The 11,990-nt window shown below is 53.6% G+C and overlaps 1 protein-coding gene across 1 annotated transcript in view; it reads left to right on the top strand.

Annotated features, from left to right (window-relative positions):
* The first annotated feature begins 2,631 nt into the window (after window positions 1-2,631).
* POLD1 (DNA polymerase delta 1, catalytic subunit) overlaps window positions 2,632-11,990 on the top strand; it is a 24,269-nt gene continuing 14,910 nt past the window's right edge. Inside the window, exons 1-3 of the mRNA XM_070450440.1 lie at window positions 2,632-2,717; window positions 9,625-9,830; window positions 10,200-10,313. Of these exons, the coding sequence (XP_070306541.1) occupies window positions 9,626-9,830; window positions 10,200-10,313 (319 nt within the window). The 5' untranslated portion in view covers window positions 2,632-2,717; window position 9,625. The remainder of the gene's footprint in view (window positions 2,718-9,624; window positions 9,831-10,199; window positions 10,314-11,990) is intronic.

Here is an 11,990-nt window from a genome sequence, read left to right as displayed (position 1 = left end):
CCTCCCTGCCCAGCTTACACCTCAAGCCTACCATGCAGTGCACCTTGAACGGAGGCAGGAGGGCCTGTGGCTCTCCCACAGCCCGGAGACCACAGGCTCCCCCCCTGCTCCTTTTATTTAATAAAAACTAAAGAAAACAAAAACAAAAACAGGAAAATAAAGTTTGACTAGAAACTTGCTCTGATTCAGAATGAGTCTGAGGTGGGGATGGGCTGCCAGGGTCTTCGTGGACACCAAACCCCTAGACCTGGTGCTGGACTAGGGAGGGTTCAGGGTGATGTGACTAGGCGCTCTGGGGGCCCAGGAGAGGCCCTGACAATCTCAGGGTCATCTGATTGTTGGAGCCCACTCCTGAAGGTCAGGGAGGGTTTAAGTGGAGGAGGGCTTGGGGCTTTCATTCAATCAGCAAGTATTGGCTGAGGCTGATTTGTGGGCCAGGCACTGTGCTGGCCATTCTCAGGACACAGATGTAATTCATTCAACAGATAGGTATGGAGCATTTGTGCTGTGCTGTGGTTAGTTGCTGAGTCATGTCCGACTCGGTGACCTCATGGACTGTAGCCCGCCAGGCTCCTCTGTCCAAGGGGATTCTCCAGGCAAGCATACTGGAGTGGGTTGCCATGCCCTCCTCCAGGGGATCTTCCTCACCTAGGAAGAACCCAGGTTTTCCACACATTGCAGGCGGATTCTTTACCATCTGAGCCACCAGGGAAGTCCCATGGAGCGTTTACTATGTGCCAAATACACTCTTAGGCACTGGAAACATCAGTGAACATGATAAAGTCTCTCTCTTTGCAGACACCATGGAAAACAGTATGGAGGTTTCTCAAAACACTACAACTAGGGGAATTCCCTGGCAGTCCAGTGGTTAGGACTCAGGGTCTGGGTTCAGTGCCTGGTTGGGGACTAAGATTCCACATGGCATTCATTGGGGTCAAAAAAAAAAAGCTAAAACTAGAACTCTGTCACAGGACCCAGCAATCCCACTCCTAGATATATATCCAAAAAACCCCAAACACTAAATTTGAAAGGATACATGCACCTCAGTGTTTGTAACAATATTATTTACAATTGCCAAGATATGGAAGCGACCTAAGTGCTCATCAACAGATGAATGAATTCTGTGTACATATACACAGAATGGGATACTATTCAGTCACCAAAGAGTGAATGCTGCTATCTGCAGCAACATGGATGGACGGAGGGCACTGCTGCTGCTGCTAAGTCACTTCAGTTGTGTCCGACTCTGTGCTACCCCATAGATGGCAGCCCACCAGGCTCCTCCGTCCCTGGGATTCTCCAGGCAGGAACACTGGAGTGGGTTGCCATTTCCTTCTGCATGGAGGGCATTATGCTAAGTGAAATAAGACAGAGAAACACAACATACGGAATCTAAATACAACAACTAGTGACCATAACAGTAAAGCAGATTGACAGACTGAACAAACTAATGGTTACCAGTGGGGGGAGGGACAACGGGTGGAGGAATGGGAGGTAAAAACTATGGGTGTAAAGTAGGCTCAAGGATGTGTTGTACAACATGGACAATAATAGCCAATATTTTGTAATACTTGTAAATGGACCTTTTAAAAATTGTATTAGGGAGTTCCCTGGTGGTCTAGTCGTTCGGGCTCTGCTTTCACTGCCAGGAACTGAGTTCAGTACCTGGTCAGGAACTAAGATTTTGCAAGCTAGGCCACACGGCCTCAAATCAAATCAAATAAATAAAAAGATAAAGTCCCTCCTCGAAGTTGACCACCAGTCAGGGCTGGTCATGGGGGGCTGAGCAGGGACTGACAGAAGGTAAGCGAATGGGGGCTTTAATGGGGGCAGCATGGGACAATGTGGGAAATGAGTAGGGAGTCAGGCAAGGCCTCAAAAGAGTCCCAGCTGAGTTCAAAGGAAAGGCAGTGGACTTCCCCTAATTTCTTCAGCGCCAGGCCGTGAGGGGACACCGAGGTGAGCTGATGGACAGTCCCAGTCCAGGGTGAAGAGGGTGTTGTCTGGAGGGGTGGGTGGGGTACTGAAAATTATATTTTTGTATAGAGGGGAGAGGGAACGGGGGAAGTGAGAGTAGTTACACGCGATCGTCCTATCCCAAGCAAAGTGCCTCTCGCTCTAGAGACGTGCCTGCCCTGCGCAGAGTCCAGTTTACAGATGGGGAAGCTGAGGCCGCGAGACAGGAGAACCAACCTGGCCAGGATCTGAGCGCGCATGGGCCGGCCTTTACGGGGAGGGAAAAGGTCAGGTTGCGGGCTGAAGGAGGAACACTGCCCAGGCGGTCCTCCCTACAAGGCCTCGGCCAGGAAGCAGGGGGGTGGGGGGTGGGGAGAGTGGGGGTGGAAGTGGATGATGTGCGCCCAGCACCGTAGAGCGGGCAGGGTCGAAGGGAGGGCCGGTGCCCAGAGCCGCTGCGCGTGCGCAGAGAACACTGGGTCGCAACCCCGCGGTAAGGAAGAGGGCGTAGCTTTGAGCCACATGCGTCAGAGGAGGCGTGGCCTGGCGAGGATATGTCAGCAAGGGGACTAGACCACAGTCCAAGTTGGAAGGAGGGGGCGTGGTCTGTGTCCCATAGCGGGGGCGAAGGGGGCGTGCCCTCCCCTATTTGGGCGGGAGGGGCGTGGCCCGACTCGGCGCGCCGCGCCTCTGGGCCTGCGCGCGCCGGAGTCAGGGGTCACGGCGGCGTGGGCTGTGGCGGGAAACACTGTTTGAAGCGGGTGAGTTACGGGAGAAGGGGAATTGCAGGGGACTTGGCCTGGCCGGGAAGGAGGCTTGGGGAGCCGAGTCCATGGGCCTGAGAGAGGGTTGTGAGAGCTCGCGTGGGGCATGGCGACGGGAGGGATCCCCTTGGCTAGGGGGCGCGCGGAGGAGGGGCAGAGGCCAGTGGCCATGGGCGCGTACGCCGGGGCAGATGACGGGGTGGGGGCGTCCCCTCGGCCTGCTGCGGGCGCTGGCGCTGGGACTAGGCGGACGCATCTTGCGACTTCTTTGGGGCAACGGGTCCCGGAGGCATTGGATACTCGATGGTGCACGTGAGGGCATGGTGTCATCTTTTATTCTCTAAATACTGAGTACGCTGTGCCCAGCACTGCCCTAGGAGTCGAGGCTACAACCCGAATAAATCAGAGAAAGCCTCTTTCCCAGGGGCAGACAGAGTTCAGTTCAGTTAAGTTCAGTTGCTCAGTCGTGTCTCTTTGCGACCCAATTGACTGCAGCTCGCCAGGCCTCCCTGTCCATCACCAACTCCCGGAGTTTACTCAAACTCATGTCCGTTGAGTCAGTGATGCCATCCACCATATCATCCTCTGTTTTCCCCTTCTCCTCTTGCCTTCAATCTTTCCTAGACAGAGAGTAGACAAAGAATAAGTAATGACGAAAACGGATGTTGTCAGCTGTGATTCGTTATCCCAAGGAAAGTAAAACAGAGTAGCCTGCATTTTTATTTCTAGAGTGAACAGGAGTAGTCCCTCTGGGGAAGTGACATTTGAGAAAGAAGCGAGCCCCAGAAAAAATGTTCTGGACGTGGGGGAGGGCTGGCTGTCCAGTAAAAAGTCCTTGAAGTAGGAAGGGGCTTGGCTTCCTTGTGATTTGTAGGGAAGAGTGAGGCTGGAGACATGGTGGGGAACCAGATCCTACAGGGCTTTGTAAATCTCAGTGTTCCCTTTAACTTTTACTGTAGGTTCAGTAAGGAGCCCAGGAGGTTTTGAGCATCACAGCAGCTTGATCCTCCCCTGCATTTTAAAAAAACTCACTGACTGCTGATTGAAGACAGGATTGTAGCAGAAGCGAGAGTGGAAGGAGGGGAGGCCAGTTAGGAGGCAAGGGGGAATGGCAGGTCGCTCAGCCTGCAGTGCAAGTGGGGAGAATCCATCAGGCGTAGGTTGTTTCTGGGGTCTGAGCACGCACAAGGTGAGTGTAGGGAAGGGGAGCCCAGGATGACTGGGGCTTGTGGTTTGAGCAGCAGGCTGGAGAGGGGAACCTGAGGGGGAGCGGGTTTAGGGGTGCCACCGTGAGGGCAGAGCTTAGGTGGAGCAAGTGGACAGGGTGATGTCAGTGTCTCAGGTTCATGGCCCCACCCACTCCAGGAACCTCCTGTTGCCTTTTCTCCCCCTCCTTCCTGCACTTCCCCACCCAGGCCATTCCTGTCCTACTCAGGGCCTTTGCTGGGCACTGGGGAGCTAGTGATAATTCAGTTTGGTTGGAAGAAGGACAGGGAATCTCAAGCCAGAGCTTTCTGAACTAAAAAGAGGTGGCACTAGTCTTTGAGAGCTAAGAGAAGAAACTGAGGGTTCAGGGTGGACTCGTGGAGTTGGCACCAGAGAAGAATCTAAACGGACACAACTTGAAGTGGCCTGCATTGCAGGCACTCTGCTAGATGATGCTGGGGACTCAGACCCAGACCCCTGTTTTTTGAGGACCTCTCAGCTGGAAGTTGTCACAGCTTGTGCAGTAATGGAAATGCCCCCAAGGTGCTGTGGGAGCCCCTAGGGGCCGCTGATCAGTGTGGAGGAACTGAACCAGAACTGAGTTTCAGAGGGTGCAGAGGAGTTAGGTGGCCAAGAGAAAGGAAGAGTTCATCCCGTAAACACCTCCCAAGACCAGGCCCCATGCTGGGTGACTCTGGGAATCCAGAGCAGCCTCAGCCCTGCCCCGCCCTCAAGAGTTCCCTGTCCGGTGAGGGAGCCAGACACAAGCTCAGGTGATCCACAGCCCAGGACGAGGGCAGCAGGAATCAGGAGGCCCAGAGGTGGGATCTGGCCAAAGCATGAAAGGTGTGGAGTTTTTTGGGGGGCAGGAGTGAATAGATCCATTTGTCATTGTTTAATCGATCACTTGACAGAGGTCCGTGAGCCAGGATAGGGGGTGAGCAAGCAGATGAGTCTGTCCTCCTGTCTCCCCCGCTGGGCAGAGGGCAGTCCACCCCCATATCTCTCCTGCCACCCTGGAGGCCAACAGCCTGAAGCGCTGATCACCAATGGGGCCCTGGAGCCAGTCTGCTCGGGTTGAACCCTGGCTCTGCTCCTCTGAGTGAGCCGTGTCACCTCAGCCTTGAAGGTGGCTTCCCGTCTCTGGGCCTCCGGGCCAGGCACTGTGTTGGAGAGTTAATAGCAGCACCTGCCTCAGAAGCTTTGGTGAAAGTTCTGAGTTCCTGCCTTTGTGCTGCATTCAGATGTATTCAGAGAAGGCAATGGCACCCCACTCCAGTACTCTTGCCTGGAAAATCTCACGGACGGAGGAGCCTGGTAGGCTGCCCTCTATGGGGTCACACAGAGTCGGACACGACTGAAACGACTTAGCAGCAGCAGCAGCAGAACATTATTTATTGGGTGTGTACTCAGCCTCAGCCTCTCTCCTGGGGACATGAGATGTAGCAGGAACAGAAGGTGAAATCCTGGCTCTTGCAGCATTTCCATTCTCCTCGCGGGGAACAGACAGTGAACAATGAACAGGCAGTGGTTCTCAGGCTTGAGTCGTTTCAGAGGCCCTGGAGGGCTCGATCCTCCGCGGGTGGCTGGGCCCACCTCCAGAGGCCCTGACTCAGTAGGTCTGGGGTGGGGTCTGACAGCTTCCATTCCCACCAATTCCCACCGGAAGCTGCAGGTGCAGGGCACCACACTTTGAGAACTCTTAACGATCTGATACATTGCAGCAGACAGTGACAAAGGCCAGCAAGAAAAATAAAGCCAGGGAAGGAGTTGGACAGTTGTCAGGAGGGGGCAGTGGAGCTGTCTTTTCAAATTTTTATGTATTTATTTTTCTGGTCGCACCTTGGCATGTGGGAGTTCCATGAGCAGGAATTGAACTCATGCCCCCTGAAGTAGAAGTGCAGAGTCTTTTTTTTTTTTTTTTAATGTGAGCCATTTTTGAGTCTTTATTGAATTTATTACAACATCACATCTGTTTTATGGAGTTATTTTTTCTTTGTTTGGTGGCAAGCCATGAGGGTCTTAGTTCCCTAATCAGGGATTGAACCGACATCCCCTGCATTGGAAGGTGAAGTCTTAACCACTGGACTACCAGGGAAGTCCAGAAGTGCAGAGTCTTTAACCACTGGACTGCTGGGGAGGCCCCAGGGGCTGTATTTTGAAGCCAGCTTCACTGAGAAGGTGAAATTGGAACAAAGACCTGAAGGCGGGGAGGAAACAGCCATGGGGATGTCTGGAAAAGAGCATTTGGGTGGGCAGCAGGAACAGCTTGTGCAGAGGTCCGGGGGTAGGAGCAAGCCTGGAGTGTTTGAGAAACAGAGGAGGCAAGTGGCTGGAATGAGCATGGGAGAGGGCGGAGGTGGTATCCCTGAACGAGAAGGTGGGGGCGGTTGTGCAGGGTCTTGTTGGCCACGATGAGGACTTTTGTTTTAACTGCATGAGGCAAGAGCCAGGGACAGGCTCTGAACAGAGCAGGGGCGGGACGATCTGACATACTTATACAATCTCTTTGGTTGCTGAGTGGAGAAAACACTGAGGGCGGCCAGGTGGAAGGAGGGAGATGGGGAGCGGGCAAGGCTATTCATTCAAGATATTCCTTGGGTGTCCGCTATGGGCCAGACACTGTTACTGACACCTGTGATTCTTCAGTGAAGGATACTGCATCCTAGCCCGAGCTGAGCTTATTTTCCAGCAGGGGGAGCCAGACAAACAGCAATGCACAAAATAGAGGCCAACCATCTTAGGGAGCCAGAGGGACCAGCCTGGGAGCTGGGGCAGTGTGGGAGTGGGGGAGGGGGGATTTGCCGAGAACAGTGCAATGCCTGTCCATTGAAAGGCAGAGCTGATAAATAAATTTGGTGATGGAGTGAGCATGTGGTCTGAAGGGAAGAGAGAAGTTGGGGTGACTCCAAGGTTGTCGACTTGCCGGGAGCTGTACCGAATCAGGGGAGACTGTGGGGTGCGAGGAGCAGGTCTGAGGGGAGATGAGCCTGGCTTTGGAGTCTGGGGTGCCTGAAAGGACGTCGCCACAGTGGGCACTCAGATCTGTCAGCCTGGAGCCCCAGCTGAGGTCTGGGTGGGAGACACAGAAGCTAAGAGGTGGTATTTAAAGCCATCCCCTGGTGGTCTGGTGGTTAAGATTCCGCTCTTCCAATGCACGGAGTCGCGGGTTTGATCCCAGGTCAGGGAACTAAGATCCCATATGCTTTGTGGTGTAGAAGAAAAAAAAAAAAAACGGTGAGGTTGGATGGGATGCGATCACAACCTCCAGGGAGTGAGTGTCAGAGAAGCGGGTATGTGACTTAGAGCAGGCACTTGTGGTTAATGCTGGGTTCACTTGCCGTTCAGTATTTGCTGCTGAAGCACCCAGAAAGGTGCCAAGCTCTGCCCTGCACCCCTGAAAGGGGGCACCCAGGGGCCCCTTTCTTCTCATGCTGGCTTGCCTGACAGTGCCTGGGATAGGAGACTAGTCCAGGATCCTAAGTTTGGCTCCAGTGACAGCTGCCCCCATTGTACCCCATGGCCACAGCCCAGTGACCCAGGGCAACCAGTCGGCCCTCTTCTTCCTCCCCCTTCCAGGCCAGGTCTGGCCACTCCACGGGGTTCCTGGCAACCCCTCAGCTTCCTCTGCCTCACCCGGGCCTCTCCCTGGGGTCCTAACTCTCTGCGTCTCTCTGGCTACTCGAATGGCCGGAGCAAAGGCCTCCAGGCTTGTTCCTTCTTCTGAGATCAGACCACGTGTCTGCACAGTTACATGGAAGGGGGGGCGGTGCACAGAAGGAGAGTCAGTTCAGATTCTTTCTCCTCATCGAAAACCCGTGTTTGCATGGTCACAGCAGCACCATTCACAAGAGCCCAAAGGTGCAGACGACCCTCATGGGTGAACGCAATGTGAGATAGCCATGTGGTGGGGAAGGAAAAGGAAAGAAGCATGGATCCGTGCTAGAACATGGGTGGACCCTGAAAACATTTGCAGGGAAAGAAGCCAGACACAGGATTCCATTTCTAGGAAATGCACAGAATAGGCTAGTCCATCTAGACGAAGTAGATCAGTGGTGCTTTGGGGGAGGGCAGGAGATGCACTGAGTGGAGAGGGTCTTTTTCCGGTGATGACGGTGTTCTAAGATGGTCTGTGTTCAAGGTTGCCCAAGTTCTGAATATACTAAAAACCACCGAACTGTACACTTAAAATGCATGAATCGTATGGTATGTGAATGAGATCTTGGTCAAAGTATCTCCCCACCCCAGCCCCCCAGAAAGCCAGTGTTGCCAGTTTATTACCTATCCTGCCACAATTATTTGGTGAAAAAGCAACATCTTTAGATATATTTCCCACCACCTTGTATAAATGTTATTTTATCTGTTTCTCTCCAACTTTTTCTTTTTTTGGCCCCAACTCATGGCCCCAACTATGGATCATAGTTTCTGACCAGGGATTGAACCCATGCTCCCTGCAGTCCCTTCCTCCAACTTTTAATTTAAAAAAATTCCAAGTCTGCAGAGATATCCCGAGACAAGCACAATGAACACCCATGACCCCTTTGCCTGGATTTGTCAGTTGTGAATGTGCTGCCTCATTTGCTTTATGTTGATGCATGTACACTTTTTATTTTGGCTGAACTATGTACAAGTTGTAGCCATCATGATACTACAGGATAATGGGAATCAGGCCATTCTCTGTGAAACGATACTATTATCTCAGACAGTTATTCAGTTTGTGCAGTTCCAGCGATACCCTTCAGAGCTATTTCTACTTTTTAAATCCAGGATCTGGCCTAGGATCACACCTGTCATCTCGTCCTGATGACATAGTCTCTCCTTTAATCTCAAACGTTCCTGACCTTTTTCCCTCCTCCTTCATGGCTTGGACAGTTTTTGAAGATTCCATCTCGCAGGCCAGTCTTTACTTTGGTTCAATTATTTCCTACTGATTAGAGTCAGGGTAAACATTTTCATTTTCTTAGAAATTTTTTTTTTTTAATACAAAAGGTCTCTTAAGTACACCATTCTGTACTTTGCTTTCTCTGCCTAACAATGGGTCTTTGAGAGTCCTCTGTCAGTTCATAGAGAGCTTCCTCATTCCTTTATATAGCTGCATAATATTCCAGGGAACAGAATTCATGTAACTTATTTAAACAGTCCCCCAGGGGAGGACATTTAGGTGGTTTCCAGTCTTTTGGGACTGCAAACAATGCTGCCGGAAATAACCTCGTAAATGCAGTTTTTCATTAGGTGATAGTATATCTGTAGCATAAACCCCTGGATGTTGAATTGCAGCCTCCCCACTTTTTATGCTTTTACTTGAGGTGCAATTTACACATGGTGAAATGCACTGGTCTGAAGCGTACAGCTGGCTGTACAGTACATTTCCACCACCCCGCAGAACAACCTCATGCCCCTTCCCAGTCAATCTCCCCCACCCCAGGAGCAGCCACTAGCCAGACTTTTATCATCACAGATGAGCATAGTCTATTCTTTTAAAAAATTTTTTGGCCGTACCACACAGCTTGCAGGATCTTAGTTCTCTGACCAGGGATTGAACCCCCACCCTTAGCAGTGCAAGTATGGAGTCTTAACCACTGGACCGCCAGGGATTCCGTACTCTGGAGACTTTTTTAAAAGGCTCACGGTCATGGTGGGTGCATGGGAGGCCATGGAGAAGACAGCAACCCTCACCTCACCCGAACCTGCCCCACAGGATGGATGGTAAGCGGCGACCAGGCCCGGGGCCTGGGGTGCCCCCAAAGCGGGCCCGTGGGGGCCTCTGGGATGAGGATGAGGCATATCGGCCCTCGCAGTTCGAGGAGGAGCTGGCGCTGATGGAGGAGATGGAAGCAGAGCGCAGGCTGCAGGAGCAGGAGGAGGAGGAGGAGCTGCAGTCAGCCCTGGAGGGGGCGGCGGACGGTGAGACTCAGAGCAGGGGCCCCCTGCGCCCCACCCCGGTGGGGACCCCACACCTGCCACGCCTCCGAACCCTGGAGCTGACCTGCGACCTTTAACTCTCAGCCCCTGGCTTGCTTTGAGCTCCACAAGGGGCTGATCTTTGGCTGTCATGTCAGTAGGCCACCTCTATTTCCTGTCACTTCTAACCTTGACCCTTGACCCCTCGATCCCCCTGGAGTGTCCCTCCTGATGCAGACCACTGCCTCCACCTGACTTTCTTTCCCAGATGGGATGCCGCTTGAGGGGTCAGGAGCAGGGCGGGGAAGGCAGTTACTTGTTTCCGAAGCAAGACCAGGACTCCATGGACCCCGCTTCCCTCCCCCCATCCAGGGCAGTTCTCCCCAACAGCCACAGATGCCCGCTGGCTTCGGCCCACCCCACCCACCTTGGACCCCCAGACGGAGCCCCTCATCTTCCAGCAGCTGGAGATCGACCATTACGTGGGTGAGTTTGGGGATCAGAGGCCTGGTGGGTGGGGGGAGGGGCCAGGTCAGCCGCTCTGGCTCTGTGGGAAGAGATGGACACAGAGGGGCCCTGCCCAGGGCTCTGAGCAGGGGAAACAGGTGGGGCCTGGGAGGGGTGCGTCCTGGAGGAGGAGGGGTCTTCTAACTCAGGCCTGAAGGGGCTGGCTCCTCGCAGAGGGGCAAGGCGTGTGGTGCGGTTTCCATTCATTCATCCGGTTAGTCGGGAACAACCGAGCATGCGCACTGAGGCAGGCCCGGTACCAGGCAGACCAGGTCCCTGCTCCCCGAGGCTCCCGTTCTAGAAGAGGCAGAACAAGAAAGGAAGTGGAACAGTGGCGGTGGTGAGGGTCACAGAGGAGCGTCAGGTAGGGAGGGTGTGCTTGACCTCGCCTCTTGGAGCTTCAGGAAGGCCCCTCTGAGGAGGTGACAAGGAGTCACGGGGATGTCTGGGAAAGTGGGACTCTGGGCAGGGGACCCCAAGGAGGGAGCAGGGCTGGTACGTTTAGAGAGCAGCCAGGAAGCCAGTGAGGGGCCAGTGAAGACCTTAGCACTCCGCTCTGAGTGAGCTGGCCTGTCCTTGGCAATGGAGAGACCCCATCTAAACTCCAGGGGCACTCACTAGTGGTAAAGAACGCACCTGCCAATGCAGGAGATGCAGGTTCAATCCCTAGGTCCAGAAGATCCCCTGGAGAAGGAAATGGCAACCCACTCCAGTATTCTTGCCTGGGAAATCCCACGGAGAGCGGAGCCTGGTGGGCTACAGTCCATGGGGTCGCAGAGGGTCGGACGCAACTGAAGCGACTGAGCACGCAGCACACATGCACGCCCAAGCTCCAGCTTGCGTTTCACAGGCTCCCCTGAAGGAGAGAGCAAAGGCAAGCTACAGGCGGGAAGGAGACGCTTGCAGTCTGCGTGTCTGACAGGACCCGTGCTGCAAATAGAGAACATTCAGAAAGAATTCAGTTCAAAAGCGGACAAAATTCTCGGACAGTTCGCTAGAGGATCTACAGTGGCAGACGAGCACGTGAGATGCTCCTGTGTCATCGGCTGTCGGGTGAATGTAAATGACAGGCACCGTGAGACACGGACGCACACCTGTGAGGGAGGCTAAAGTGAAATACACCGACACGGCACGTGCAGGCGAGGGTGTGGGGTCGGGAACCCGTGTGCCCAGCAGGCCATGGCCTGGTGCGGCCGCTCTGGGAGCAGCCTGCACGTTTCTCAGAGGCTTCAACCTAGCCTTTTACAGTTTTTCCGGTGGTAATTAAGTTTTTGGTTTTTGCCCTGAGCTTCATTGAGAGATCAGACTTAAACCTACTCTTACCATAGGGCCCGGCAATTCCGCTCGCAAGATATTTACCCGAGGGAAGCAAACAGCCACATTCAAACAAAAACCATGGGTGTTGATAGCTCTTTTCTTAACCACCCCAAACTGGGAACACCTCACACGTCCTGGGGCGGGTGAATGGATAGCCCACCGTGCAGTGCTTCTCCGCAGTAAAGGAGACAAACCACTGACAAGCTTGGCGTGGATGGGTGCCAGAGATGTCAGGCCGAGTGCGAGAAGCCGGCCTGGGAGGGTTACGTACTGAATGACTTCATTCTGTGCATGGTCTCAAAAAGACAAAATCAAGACGACAGGGCCCAGGCCGATGGT

This window comes from Odocoileus virginianus, chromosome 20 (assembly GCF_023699985.2).
Source record: "Odocoileus virginianus isolate 20LAN1187 ecotype Illinois chromosome 20, Ovbor_1.2, whole genome shotgun sequence".
NCBI classification, from domain to species: Eukaryota; Metazoa; Chordata; class Mammalia; order Artiodactyla; family Cervidae; genus Odocoileus; species Odocoileus virginianus.
The sequence above is the reverse complement of the archived record's forward strand: the minus strand, read 5'-3'. Positions and strand labels throughout refer to the sequence as shown.